This window comes from Dermacentor silvarum, chromosome 5, assembly GCF_013339745.2.
Source record: "Dermacentor silvarum isolate Dsil-2018 chromosome 5, BIME_Dsil_1.4, whole genome shotgun sequence".
Lineage (NCBI taxonomy): Eukaryota > Metazoa > Arthropoda > Arachnida > Ixodida > Ixodidae > Dermacentor > Dermacentor silvarum.
In genome coordinates, this window is record NC_051158.1 from 16,820,926 (window position 1) to 16,835,969 (window position 15,044).

Genomic DNA, 15,044 nt, shown 5'->3' on the forward strand with positions numbered 1-15,044 from the left:
TTCTTTTCCCACTCTTTCCGCCTATTTTTATCCTTCGTGACGCCAAACAAGGACAACTTCGGCCCATCCTTCACATAAACATAGCCTGTTTGGCACCCAGGCGCGTAACAGTGATTTTGTCGATGCCGCGGCATGGCTCAGTTACTGCAAGGCATACTAATCTCTTGCAGGTTATATGCGAAAAAAAAAAAACACAGAAAAAAAAACACGCGACGACGTCCAAGAAAAAAAAAAAACAAAAAAACAACGCAGCTCTGCAACTCCAACGAATATGATCGGGCACTGGGCAGCTGCCCTTGCTGCGCCGTCGCACCCACGCTCCATTGAAACTGACGCCAGCGCCGCCGCTCGGGCTATCGGAGAAGCTCACATTTGTGACATTCGTGGAGCCGCCGCATCGCATAGCCTCCGCCGGAGAGTAAGCCCACTGCCCCCTTCTAGTACACTGTACTGAGACCACTGGGGAAAAGAAAATTTGATTTCAAGAAATGCAATGTGTGGAGTCAGCTAGCACTATTATAACAGTTACCAACTCATATTGTGAGCAGAATAGCAGGTCAGAGCACACTGGCTCATGGGCTCAGGCTGAGCCTTCTTCCTTTCGTGAAAATGAATCCTCACACTATCGAGCTCATATTGACACTCCCTTCCCTCATCAGCTGCTTAAGTGTAATGAGTGCAATGAGTGCATTAAGTGTAATGAATGCAGAACAAGTTCAACCAGTTTCACTGAATGCAGTGTGGAGAGGAAGAGATCACAGCGTTAAAAAAAAAGAAAAGAAAAAAAAAAAAAACACGACATGACATTACACAACATATCTGCTGCACACTGCCAGAAAAATGTTGGCTGGTATCAAAGTGGAGTCAATGCACACCAACATGCTTGACAATAAAGAGTCCGTGCAATTTCTTAGTCCTGATGATGTACCCTAAAGAAACGTCAATGTAAGTCCAGAACAACTCGAAATATCCGTGAATCTAGCTTCTTGGGCCTTGATTGACTCCTGTATATCAGATGGATATACATGAGTAATGTAGATGCTCAAATTTTGCAAACAGATCGCATGTTGGGGTCGACTTTATTAGTCGTTCAAAATACAGTGGACGTTAAAAACATAGCGGCTATGAAGTTACCTGCTACTTCCGGCGTTTGTAGCTAAGCAAAGCATAGCCTTGGAGATTAGGTAATACGGACATCAGGAGGGAGGCAATTTGCATTTTTTTTTCTTGGTAAACAAAGCAGATGTTACAGTGCGAAGTCCTATAGTGAACTAGCTGGACCATACAATGCAATATTGTTGCAAAATTTGAGGTAGAACAAGGCAACCCTAAGCGAAAACTTTTTCTCCGGACCTTGAAACCGGTTTAAAATCTTGATGGACCTATCTGGACAACTCTTGCAAGAATGTACCATAAAAATATCGTAGAAAAATAGTTATTTGCGCTTTTTTTATTTTAAACAAATTTCCGACGCCTGTTTCAGACGGCGCCGTCGTCTGCACCACGACCTACTGGTCTGCACACACTGCCGTGTCTATGGCTTCTTTACATTTACCTTCCGAGATGGAGTTGGCATTCTTTTCCCGTATTTGCTAAGACTATTATACGCTGCGTACGTTCCGAGTATGTTCTAATCCACGAGGTACATACATACCTTACAAATTGTGGGATGGCTGATACCGCAGATACGTCAAATTCTAATATGCGCACAGAGGATGTCGCCTTTTGTTTGTCCTTTTATGTATATATTTTTGTGTAGCTCTTACGATGGAAATCGAATCTCCCTAGGCATCACGTAAGCCGCTAGCATACATAGGCGATCGGGGCGCATTGGTCCTCGCGTCAACGCTTTGCGTGCTGGCAATGAATCAGAAACGACTCATGCGGGCCAGGAAACGCCTCTGCTGCCCGGCCGAACCGTTTTCGATCGCCAACTGCCAAGGTAGGCACTACGACGCAGTTGTACCACTGGCTTCCCGGTTTAGATGGCCGCTGTTGCTAACTGCGCGGCTTGCATGTTTTGCCTGTTTCTCTTGTTTTACCTACGGCGATTGGCTTGAGCCTTTCGCCCGATCGTGGCAAAACCCACAGCGTGCGAAATGAACGCGCGATCGCAGACGCGGCCGTGCTGCTAAGGCTGCACCTCGACTTGAGAAGCCAGCGCGTCGCCGGAGAGACGAAGTCAGCGCTGCAGATGCTGCGCTCCATATTCCCGTCGGACAAGTTCTTGGCCGGCTTTCCCGCTATCGCCATGAGGCACCAGCTCTACGCCATGGTCCAGAACAGAGTAGACGTCGACAAGGCGTTGGTAAGCCACTAGACTAAGTCGATAGTGCTTGTGTAACGGTCGCCGTCACTGGAAGGCGCGCTCCCAAAGGCCTTATTTAACAGAATCGGGCCGTGGAAAAAAGCAAACGAAGTCGTTCTGTGCAGTAGACGAGTTGTCACCAAATTGCCTGTATGTGAAATTGTTTACTCTATACAATTCTGAAGCACTTGGGTAACCAGTTACTAGCCAACAGTAACTCTTAATTATGTTTTACTACCACGTCTGCAGACCCTTATTGTCTGAACCAAGGTCACAGGTTGTGTTGTGCTGTTGGGTAGTTGTCCTTTTGAACTGTTGTCCAGTTGAGCCTCTACAGCTCTTGTAAGACCTACTGCAACTCTACGCACAGTCTTTCTATAACAGCTGCGAAGACGTTACAGTTAAACCGAAACTGACATCCTCACAATTGGCTTGCTTGGCTTTGGCAACAACTTGCCGTTGCATCTAGAATCTATTTGCGTATGTTATTTATTTTAAAAAATTACGTTGCAAACACTCATATTTTGCCGCACCTTCTTTTTTGTTTTCTATACATTTCATTTTTGACAAAAGGTAGGCTTCTGACAAAAGGCAGAAACTGTGCCACATGTCTTGAATTTAGTGTCGCAATGTATCAATGACCTACTCGCAACCAGTTTTCCGGACTGCATCGTCTCTTGCATTGCTGCTTATGTGTTCGCATATCTATTATTCAACAAGGCTTTGCAAATGTTCACACAAATGCAAGCACTGAAATCAGCCACTTAAGCATTGTGAGCAGCATTCAATTGCATATTGAAAGCTGCCAGTATCAGCTGAAAATATTGCTTGGGTGCAGCAACAATCATAGCGGAGCTAATATTGCTATCTGGTTTGGGACGTTAAAAAAATTGTGGCCGCCAAATTTTTTTTAAGCACACTAACAATCTTACAAATTTATTTATGTATAGCCCTCACCCAGAGGTATTCCACATCACACAGTACTTCAACTCTTAAACATGTCACGTCCGTGGACCACATTCTGAGAAGTATACTTGCGGTTACTTAAGCTTGGAAGTATATGATAGATTATTACCAAGATAGCTTGCCATCAGAGTGGCAAATAACTCAGCAGTATGAAGTCATGTCGTGCATTAAAGTCCTGCAGGCTTATTGTTCACAATTAACTTCAGTGCTGCTTCGAGTCTTATAGAGTTGAAGTGGCGGACAGCAATGAGTGTAGAAGTGTCATTGCGGCGTTTTATGTATAATAAGGTTCCTGAAAGCCTTGTTGTAATTTTGTAACACTCCTTATCATTTTGTTCCAAGGGCCTCCATTTGCATATCCTCTGGTTATTGACCACTGCTGCCTGTTTGAGTTGCCTACCAGTCATAGCTTTTTCAAGAAGTAAGGTAATCATCATTGAGTTGTTTCCATGGCAGATCGCTTACTCTATGCAGATTAACAATCAGCACAAGTATACATTACCAACAACAGCACATCAGCAGACGGAAGACTGACAGAAGAGACAAAAACAAGCACCGTTTTGTCTCCTTTGTCAGTCTTCCGTTCGCTATTGCGTTGTTTTTATAATGGATTCTCAACTAGCCCGGTCACACAACAAGGTGTGTTCCGTGTGGGGCCACAGACGGCTCACTTGTGACATGTACATTATGTCTGCAGACAGAGATGACGGACCGTGGCGAAGTACGGGTCTTCCAGTTGGGGCCGCACGAAACAGATGCGGCAGTGCTGTTTACAGAGGACTACCTCATTTATGTGCGGCAGCGGATTGGACATAATCCAGCAGTAGGCAAGTGCCAGTTATTGTACAAGGTGTAACCTAGTATAAAGGTTCTTTGTGGATGTGTGTTCTTTAAGCCTTCCCATCATTTCATCAAGCTGGTTTCAACATAGGCCAGTTCTCTGTGTTTCAGGGCCTGCGCATTAATGTAACCATGTCGCAAACCTCCCGTGTTATGCTCACTCAGGTTGTCAGTCATTTTAGAGAGGCGAAGTTATGTGCTGTTAGTCCTCATATATTGAGTTTTAAATTTCTGTGAACATTATAGTTACTAGACAGATATAGCTTCAGGTGACAAGAACCACTTGGCCAACATTGTAGCTAAATGTGTTCACTGGAGCAGCAACCTTTATTGCCTGTTCGAAACTAGGTGTGTTACTGGTGCTTGCATGACCAATGCCTTTTCTATTACAGTTGTGTTCACAAGAGAACTTTAGTTGCATAGTCAGCTGATCGGGCTTGTCAGTAGCAACATGCTAATTAAATGCGTAGAAGTGTTGCGCTGTTTTTAGTAATCTTCGTGCCTGGAGGAATGAATGTTGTGCATGTATTTCAGCATGTAATGTGGCAGTGTTGCACGCTCATTTTCCTTTGAAATTAACATCAAATTTACGCGATAAGTAAATATTTTGGTTTAAGCTACTCTTATTGTAGAACAGGATGCTAAAGGGCCACTATGTATTTCGTGTCAACAGAGAAGTTCCTGGAAAAGGTTGTCATGCGATCCCAGAACATAAGCTACAGCCACACTTCCTTGGTCATGGAGTACAGCCTGTGTGATAATGAAATCAGGTGAGCCTTCTTTCCTTGCTCTGCTATCAGCAAGCAATGCCAGGGGTGTTGTGGGAATAGAAAAAAAAAAAAGCGGTTTCTTTAGTCTGGCTAAACCAGGGTAAGGCAAGAGAAAAGCCAAAGCCTGTGTAACACACACATGCACTGGAATGGCAACAAAATCATTGTTGCTGTTCACACCTCAGTCAGCATAGAAGAGGGAAGCCGCAGCAATTGGCGGTGCCGATGCTACAAGGTGTGGCCATGCAATAAGGGATAGTAAAAAAAATTATCTAAGCTACGGGATACTAACATGTCCTGAAGCTGGAAAGTGCGCCGCTTGTCATCTCTGTGGAAGTTCATGCCACCGATAATTGCCTAATAGGCACCAAATAAATGCAACTTCATTGGTGCCTGGCTTGGTGTGTAAAAGATCCAGTAGACACTCAAAATGTAGACCTTCAAATTTTTCTTCTGTTTTACTTGCTGTGTGGGAGCTTTTCCGATACATAGGAATCGGGGATTAGCAAACCATGCCATTTTGGCATTATTGCACGTTTCAAATTGTTGAGCCGGCTGCAGACACTCGGCTGTAATGTAACGTTTGGCAATTGTCATTGCATCCCGTGTCCATTGTCCTTACAGCTTCTTTAGCTTGGTGGCCAAGTTTCCTCCAGTATGTGCTTGCCTTCTTGATGGGACTCATTTTTCCCAGCTGATAGTAGATGATTTAACACTTGTCACAGTCACAGTGCATTGAAGAAAATCGCATCTTTCAGCGTCATGGCGTTGCAGTAGTGTCCTCCACGCATCTTCCCGCTGCTTCTTGATATCTGAAGTAGGTTCTCCTCGACCTCAAAAAGCATTCACTTTGTTGTAGTGCAACTCGTGTCACCAAGCTATAAGCAATGTTTCATCACTTTTTGACACAGATTGAATGCATACAAGCTGTTCAAATTGGGATTGTGACATTGGCAAACAGTGAGATGAATCAGAGCAATAGAGTCTGGAATGTTTTGTGCCATTTGTATGCCTGCCCAGCCGACATCTAGCAACATGATTATTGAACAGTGTGCCATATTTAGGCACCATATTGGCTTTAGATTATTAGCAATTAATTTTAAAATTGCTGCAGGAAGAAAGCAGGCCCACGAGTGTAGACTGATGTATATTTACAAGCGATATATATGGCGCTCAGGCAATGGCCAGAGTCTTCGTCTTCCTCTAGTTCGTGTCAGCTTCTTACCCTTCACCATAACAATATGGTAGTTATGCCACAGCCTCGAAATTTTGCAGCTCTCATCTCAAGTTGTTTGACTCTCCAGATACAAAATCCTGCCCATGAAAATTATTTAAAGTGTATGCAGAATGTTGAATTGCATGACACTATGAACCGAAACTAATGCTGCAGCCATAGCCGTGGAATATTTTCGCATTAGCATGATACTCTGAAAAGCTGTGAAACCGGTGGGGGGGGGGGGGGGGGGGCAGCTGCAGATAAGGTAGTGGACAAACACTTGGATACACACTTGTGCCCTTGCCTATGTCAACTACAGGTTGGCTTTCCCGAAGATCTCGGTTGCCTTTTCATTTTGTGCAAATGCAATATTTTCGCGTTAGTTTCTGGTCATTCAAGCTTTGTATATATTGTGGAAGATGTGTAGTCCTAAGCTGACTGTCCTCCACACATAGCAGTGAGTGACGATGCTACCATACCTGCTAAGTCTACCGAATATTTTTGTAATGTTTGCAAATGTGGGCTTGTTCTACAATTTTATGTTACGTGATGTCTTATGAAAAACAAGTTTTATTTGCCAAGAAAGTTTGAAAGGTGTTGATAGATGGGGTAAAGCAGGATTGCAAAAGATGAATGCAAAATAGGACTTCTGTGGTACTGGCAACGCCTACTTGAGGCAGTATAGTGCAAGATGCCATATACTAGTTGGGTACTTGCATTGGGCAAGTTTGTTGAGTTTAGTTCCTGAGGCAGGGTGAAATTGGCAGCAGCAATGTCACTGAAAAAGTCAGTGTGATCTAAAGACATTGTTTGTTTGTTTGTGTTTTTTTTTTTGCATTTTTTTTTTCCAAGTCTTTGCTGTTCCAAGTTTGCTGTTTGTCTGCGAAGTCTTGAAGTTAAGTCTTTAATAAAGCAGATACGCATGTAAATCTGAAAAGGTGTGTTCTCAAGACAAAGTTCTTAACAATGCACGCCATACTCCCTCCTTCATTTCGGTATTTTGCAGACTGGCAGGTATCTGCCCCCCGCTATTTGTCATCTGATTAGCGTTAGTTTCTTACCATAGTAGAACACATTGATTTCAAAGCAGTGTTTACTGAAAACAGTGCTTTCACATCTTGTGAAACACCCTTTGGTTGTGTGCTTCTGTGCTGGCCTGTTGTTTACACTTGGGTCTTTTTTTTTTTTTTTTTTCACGTTGCAGTGAACTGGAGCACTTGGGACTGCTGGTGCCACGTGGAATCAGCAGTGATGGCTACCACTGGTGGCTCGGCGTTCCTGGCGCAGTCTGCTTCCTGAGGACTCTCATCCGTGGCCGCGTTGCTCTCCTACAGATGCTCCGAAGGTCCAAGCACCAAGAGCTGTCACGTGCCGAACTGGAGAGTCGGCGGTTACCCCGGGGGACCAAGCTCGGCATTGGCTACTTTGTCTACGATTCCATAGGGGCCAACCTTGTGACTTGTGTGAAGACAACGTCTGGGGATGTGCTCAGGCTGAAGGAGTGAGGTGGAGAAGCCATGTACATAGCGAGACTGTGAGCGTGTGTGCGTGTGTGTGTGTTACCCGAGCCCCATGGACTGACATGCATTGGTGGACATCTGTGCGAAACACCAATGTGTACAGTTCTATGGCTCCCAATTGCCACGGTGTCGGAGGACGACATGAAGTCATCTAGGAATTTAATTCTGCCATAAAAAAGCCCTTCCATATGGGCACTAAGCTGTTCAGACTTATTCTTTCCCTGAAACTAAGCATTTCAAGCTATGCCAGCTCCAAGAGCCTTTTCACACAAAATTGGACATCAAGACCAACAGGTATTGTGAAGGTGACGTGTGATGTGGCGAGCAGTCAATGCAGCTATTCGTAGCGAGTTTTATAGTAATGACCGTTTCCAACTTTGGAAAAGTTATTGAAAAAGAAGGTACAGTATGTTCAAGAATGAACTGATATATAGTAGAAAAAAGTGCATGGAAATTTTATGAATGCGCTCTACTTTTTGTTAAGCACCAAACTTTTTAAAACGGCGACAGTTATTGCGTGGCCTCCGATACTTCGACAATCTCGAAGGCCATGTGCGTCGAAAGCAAGGAGCCAGAAGCACGCCATAAATGTTACAATAAATGAAAAAAATATGTTTAAGAACATTAGAAAAGTTCAATGATTTAAGCAGATTTTACATAGTATTATTGCCCAATTATTCTCATTATAGACGTGTGCCCGCCATACGTCACCATAAACTCGGCAATTGCAAGCAAGCGGATGCGGGCATGTGCAGCGCCGACGCCGTGACACCATTTTTAACAACACAATGTCTACAATGGTGTCCTCTCGTCAGCAGGCACATGCTTTTCAAGCTATGTCGACGGTTTGTTTTTGTACTTGTATGCTGGCAGTGAGTCCTTCGCATGGGGACCCTTCAGGGCATGTCGGCAGTGTTTCTTGCTGGAATAGTGTAAAACTGAGTCTAAGACTGGTTTGAATAGCTGAACTGCAACCCGAAGCAAATGGAGAGAGACAAGCGGCATTTTTGTCTGTCTGCCTTTTTCCGTGTTTCCATTCAGCTTCTCGTACTCGTCTTGGTCTTTCTTATACTGTGCTTCTCGTGGTCCGCAGGTTTTGTGCACACCAGTGCAATAGTTGGTGGTTCTGGCACACGGTTTTGATAGTGGTGCTCAATGTTGTGAGGCAGTCCCTATTCATGCATTGCTTTAGTTCTGTCTGCCAGTAGAGTTCTTTTGTAGTTATATCAGTCTGTCGCACACGACGGCCGCGCACAAGCCAGAGAGGTGGAAAGGCTTGGTGCGCCCTTCCCTTCTGATCCATTGAAAAGGTCTGTATAATATCTAATGTGCAGTGTTCTTACAGAACAACAAAGGACCACAGGCTGTTAAGCCTGGTCAAAGCCTTTTGGAAGAATGCGAAAAAAAAAAGTGTTTTTCTTGGGAAGAAGAGAGCCACAATTCATTGTGGATTTATCACTTCAGCGAGTGCGTAGAAGCAACAAATAATGCTCTGAACACTTTTTTGTTGCTGATCAAGTAAATTAGTGCAATAATAGACGGTCACAAGAAAGGGAGGCACTACTACTGTTTAAATGGCAGGAAAGGATTCTACATATATAGCCTCTCGTCACGCATGTGCATACAGAACAATGTGAACGGGCATGTGTACATCTAAGGTGGTTGCGCAAAAAGTCTAACTCGGAATCAAGTATAATGCGATAAACAGCTCCCTTACGCACCTATCTTTGTTCTTGATAAAGGAGGCCTCCAGTGCAAGTCTAAATGAAGTGTTGCCGCTCCTGCCTAGAATAGTTATCTGAAAATCCAGTGTCACACCCACACGCAGTAACCTGGGCCACCATATGTGCGCCCTTATCCTCGTTTATTTTTTGCGCACGTTCCCTGAAGCGGTCGTTAACACGTTTGGTTTGGCCGATGTACAACTACCCACAAGATGAGGGAATGGCACAGCCAACCCCTCTAGAGCATTTAACAAAGGGCTTCTCATGCCTAGTGCAGCAGCCCCTTCGGCTTTCACAGCAAACTCCAGGGCACAGCTTAGAAAGCTTGTTAGGCGCAGAAAAGAACAAAAGGTATATCGTGACAGCTTGTCACCTTCTTAAGGTCGTGTGACACTTTGTGCACATACGGTACAACCTCCAGCCTCAACTTCGGTCGTTGGATCTCTGCTCTTCATGCTGCCAGCAGTCAAGAGGTGGCCTACTTGGTTTGAGAAACAAGACCGCATTTGGTGTGCGCAATTTGCGGAGTGCTGATTCCAAGCACAGCAAACCTACTGCTCGCTTCACCATCTTCAAATGTGCAGAATCGTAAGGCAGTAATTGCTCCAAAGCACACAAAAAAAAAAAACATTAAATTATGGGGTTTTACGTGCCAAAACCACGATTTGATTATGAGGCACGCCGTAGTGGGGGACTCTGGAAATTTGGACCACCTGGGGTTCTTTAACGTGAACCTAAATTTAAGTACACGGGTGTTTCCGCATTTCGCCCCCATCGAAATGCGGCCGCTGTGGCTGAGATTCGATCCCGCGAACTCGTGCTTAGCAGCCCAACACCATAGCCACTAAGCAACCACGGCGAGTTCCAAAGCACACAGTTGATATAAACTCAGCAGACGTGCCCAACACCAAAAGACCGCTTTAAATCTAAGAACTGCAAGCCTGTGGCATCGGTGAGTTCATGCGTAGAAACAAAGCCTTGGCCTTTGTTGTAAAAAGCTTCTAAAATGATAGCAGGGTATGTATGGTCACCCTGTCTGTTAAAGAACACTAAAAAATCAGCGTACCTAACAACCTTTAAAACTTGGGGCCCCCCATTAAGAACATGCTCCAAAGACCTATCAATAAAAGGCCCCCAAAAATGTTGCATAAAATAGGATAAAATGATAAATGACAAGAGGATATGTGGAATCGTTCCCTGCCATTAAACAGTTGTGAATAGCGCTTGTCTTTATCTCCCTTTCTTGCGTCTGTCTTTTAATTGTGCTAATTTACTTGTTCAGCTATACAAAACCAGCTAGCCCAACAAATAATTCTTCTAGAATACTTGTGTGTTTATTAAAAGCCAGTTAACAAAGCCAAAGCTGCTGAGCTCTAGAAAATGAAAACACAACACTGCAAACAAAATGATCATTCTGCTGCAGACTGGAACAGGTGATGGTTCTTCCAAGCACACAGCTGAGTCATGCCAATGCACCTACACAGATACAATGCAAGGTCATCAGGTTTATGCTTTGCCAGCACCGGATTACAAGACTCAGGCAATCACAGAGATGTTATGAACAGCAGCCATTCACAACTTCAATGGATTGTGTTCTTTGTACAAAAAGTTAGTAGTATAATTCGGTTCCGATGGTCTTGTACTGGTGTCACACATTCATTCTGAAGGCCTTCGAACAGATGGTCTACCATCTCATTGGTGAAGTAGGCACTGCTACACAGGAAGCTTCAACAGCAGTCAATATTCCAGTAGGACGTTCTGGTGGGCTAGTTGGCTCATAGCTTTTAGACTTTTTAAAACTGCATTTCTTTCGTGTGTCCTCTTTTTTTTTGCGCAGTTTTAAAAACGTCTAAAATCAATATTCCAACAAGTCGATGGACTTGCCCGAAACAGTGCTGAAATTTCCAAGGTCCTCAAGCAGTGGGCGTGGGTCCCTGTCACTAGCACATTGTAAAGAATGCGTTCAAACCAAAAAAATTATATATGCCATGAGACTATTCACCTCGTAAAAATAATTCTCTTGCATAAACAGCAAGTGCTGGTCCCATGCCATATTAAAAATGCTGCCAGAGCACTCTTGCAAAATCAACACTGGTCTATGAAAAATGCTCACCTGTGACAATAATGTAACTAAAAATGTTACATTATTCGAGTATATTTAAAAACTGTACAGCAGTGAAAATGCACATTCTAGTGCTTTCTAGTGCACTTCTCGGCACTTTCATGAAGGCAGAATTGTTGCAACAGCACTGCCAAATGCACTTGGTGTTGAGATTATTGAAACCTTTCGGCGACCGAGATTGCTGTGTAGCAACAACACAACTCCAAGTTTGATGGAATTTAAGAACATGAAAGGCCTTTGACTTAATGGCCATTGGAAAGTGCCTTTCTGTGCCATGGGTATATATCACTCATATCTACTCTCTAATGCTGTCATGAACGCATGAGCCAAATACAGTTTATAGTGCAGAACTGGCTACAACGCGGCCTTTTCCGACTCCCATTTACCCTCCCATAGAACTCCATGTATATGCATACCGCTTACAGTGCAGCCGCGTGAGACGAAATACCGCCTATAATGCGGCTTCCGCGAAGAAAATCTCGCCAAGAAGGGTGGCAGCGAGCACGCTTCTCAACAACGTGTGTGCTGCCGGCCGGCGTATGCATTATTCAATGCAATCAAACTCTCGTTAATTTAGGACTTATTTGGCCGCACATCGGTTAATTCGGACTACTTTCGGAGCTCGGTGAACGAGGAGCGCCACAAATGTGCGACGCAAAAGAGCAAGAACGGCGCTAGCGTCCAACCGAAACGAAGCGGCGGAGTCCGTATCGCCACAGCCATCAGTTGAAATCGTACGTAAATCACGGCAACGCCGAAACGCTTTGAGTGTATTTGTGTTCTTAAAGCCTGTATTCTTGCGTTTACTGCCGCGCATAACACCGCGTTGGCTGCGAGCTTTCGCAACTGCGTAGTCGTCATCCACAATCGCGTCGATAGCGGCCACAGTTTTCTCCGCAGCGGTTGCGGCGAACTGTAGTTTTGCATACGCGCAGGGCTTGAAAATCGTTGTTTCGGTTATAGTGCGGTACCGCTTATAGTGCAGATTTCAAAGTTATGTGTATTCCAATGGGCGAAAACGCTCGGTAATTCGAACATAACCGCGCACCGACATGCTCTCAGCAGCACGCCAAATAACGTACGTGGCGGTTCCTCCGACCGGCATTGCTCCAACACAGCCAGAAAGCAAAAGCTTAGGAGAGACCCCTCAACGCCGCGAGGACACATAAAAAAGAAGAAAAAATACCGCGTTGAAAATTTCACTCTCTTAAATGGCAAGGTCGCCGTTTCTGCGTCGCGCCGGTACGTGCCAACGTCTCAGCCAACGCTGCAGCTACGGTGCAGGAGGGAAGCAACACGGAGTCCGGCAGTCCGGCCAACGTAACTGCCCACGCTGGCCAATGCTCGCATCCGAATAACGGCAGTAAACGAAACTTCAGGGAGCGGGCGGCGCCGGCACGGCGACGCGTGCACGCAGAGACCGTCGAAGGTGAAGGAGCTATGAGGGAGTTGAGAGGGAGGGCGAGGGAGCCACCAAAGCGACGGGGTTGCCGAGGCCAAATGCGCTTCCCTGCCGCCCTCCTTCCTCACCTTCGACGGTCTCCGCGCGCGCGTCGGTTGCGCTCCCTCAGTTTCGTGGCCCTCGCTCGCTATGTGCTTGCGCGCCGCGATATTTCACGACTCGCACCGTTCGTACGTAGCGCTATGGTGCACAAATACGTCAAAAATAAGTCAATCCTTTTAATTCGAACAAATTTTCGGGCACCTTCGAGTTCGAATTATCGAGATTCGACTGTATGTGAAGATGTCCAGATATGCCGCAACTCAAAATAAGATGCTGATTCAAATTTGTTTTTTTACAAGGACATGTGCACTGTCCCAGCCTATCTGGTGACCCATGGTGTTGGCACCTTCTGCAAGGGCACTGGTACATCATTCTGATGCTCTTGAGTGTTCTTCCGAATTTGCCACATTCTCAGACGTAGTCACACCATGCACAGAGGATAACGTGCATAACACAACAGGGCACTTCTGTGGCATATTGTCCTTGACATTCATGAAGGCATCACTGACTGCTCGTGAGGGCATGCCAATCCTCACAAAAGCTCATCCTATATCCTCCAACAGCATCCTTGCGCTATTAACGATCAGAGTCCAGTGATTGTGATCTCCCAGGCCTCTCGCCTAGGAGGAGGAACTTGTGTGCAATGACAGCAATGCACATCTCATCACCCGTTTGACTTGAGCACCAAGGAGCAACCTTGACCTGATCTAGAACATGATCTAGAACAGATCCTGATCTAGAAACATGGCAGAAATGCCCGAAAACAACTGCATGCATGTGATGCTTCCAGGGGAGAAATAAAGGAACATTTGCCGAAAAGAAGCCATTCCATTCCAACTAAAATAGGAGCAATTCTATTTCCTTTCCATTCCCACAAAATTAGCCAGCCGTCATTCCATTCCCATTCTATTTTGGGGTTTAAGAAAGACAGTAATTCATTTCAATTCCAGGATGACAATGGCACAACCCTTGTCTTGAAGCTGCAGGTGCGTTTCATGTTCCCCCAGGCCACAGTCCAATATGCGTTGCGTGTCGTCACAAAGTGCAATCACCGTGCACGCAACTGCGACACTGTCACTTTAGGCTGTACTGCACGAATTCCATTAGGAAGGCTTATGCCCACACACATGCTTATGCAATTCCCTCACACACACCAACTGGTAAGGTGTTTGCAGTAGTAGCCACCTATTTGCCTACAGACGCAAACTCTGCTATGCCTATGCATGTCATCATACACCTCATCTGGGATGTATTCTATGGGTATGAACACATAAAGAGCCAGCTTCCCTCAACAACTTGCTGCTCACCACACCCACCAGCTGAGCATAACCAGCACTACTTTGTCAAATCAATTAAACCGCCGACTAAAGTTGCAACTCGGTACCAAATCAAGCTCTTTTCGGAGTGACCATATAGCACTTATAAAACCGAGAAATTGCCTAGAAAAGATGCGGGTGCAACAATTGCGGATGCCGTTCAGATTTACATATGCACGTAAAACAGTTGTATCATGAGGTGTCTAGTTGAGTAAAAGTTGCCAACAAGAAATTAAAGCAATGAGTAAAAATACACATCCTGTCTAAAATTGAGAGAGTGAAAGAAAATGTGTGATCTAATATTAAATAACTATTAAACGAGAAAAGGTAGTTGGTGCCCTGACACCAGATATGTCCCGTTGTCAAAATATTGGTTCAGGCCTACCTTCCTCCAGTAGAAAAAAATCAATTTCACGTAAAAATACAAATGTAGACATATTTGATGCGGAGGATTGCTGCAATTTGTGAAAAATTCAATGCAAAACCTTTATGGACTTGAAAAAGCAATTTCTTAGGAGAACTGCAAGCTGCTCTATAATTTTATGCAGAATGCTGAGCTCAATTTTTTGGCTTTTGCACAACAGGTTTCAACAATAGTGTGTTGTTCCTAGTGACACTGCTGAATTTTATTCTTCCCAACTCTCTCTTTGTGGCATTAAATGATTTTTTTTCCCCCACTGTCGGCAGGCAAAAGCCAGCCAACCCCCGTTTCTTACTTTGGTAGTTGGAGTCCCAATCACAGCTCTCTTTCAGATTAA

General features: G+C 44.8%; 1 protein-coding gene across 1 annotated transcript; it reads left to right on the forward strand.

Moving 5' to 3' along the window:
• Positions 1–1,515: 1,515 nt before the first annotated feature.
• Positions 1,516–7,827, forward strand: LOC119452960 (serine/threonine-protein kinase 19-like). The gene is made up of 5 exons (XM_037714921.2): positions 1,516–1,942; positions 2,118–2,308; positions 3,972–4,101; positions 4,788–4,884; positions 7,305–7,827. The coding sequence occupies exons 1-5, from the start codon at positions 1,864–1,866 to the stop codon at positions 7,603–7,605; spliced, it is 798 nt and encodes a 265-aa protein (XP_037570849.1). The 5' UTR covers positions 1,516–1,863; the 3' UTR covers positions 7,606–7,827.
• The last annotated feature ends 7,217 nt before the right edge of the window (positions 7,828–15,044 follow it).

Coding starts and splice junctions, on each gene's coding strand:
- LOC119452960 (XM_037714921.2), top strand. CDS start 1,864: ATGAATCAGAAACGACTCATGCGGGCCAGGAAACGCCTCTGCTGCCCG. Junction 1,943..2,117: donor TTCGATCGCCAACTGCCAAG/GTAGGCACTACG, acceptor GCGCGATCGCAG/ACGCGGCCGTGCTGCTAAGG. Junction 4,102..4,787: donor TGGACATAATCCAGCAGTAG/GCAAGTGCCAGT, acceptor TCGTGTCAACAG/AGAAGTTCCTGGAAAAGGTT.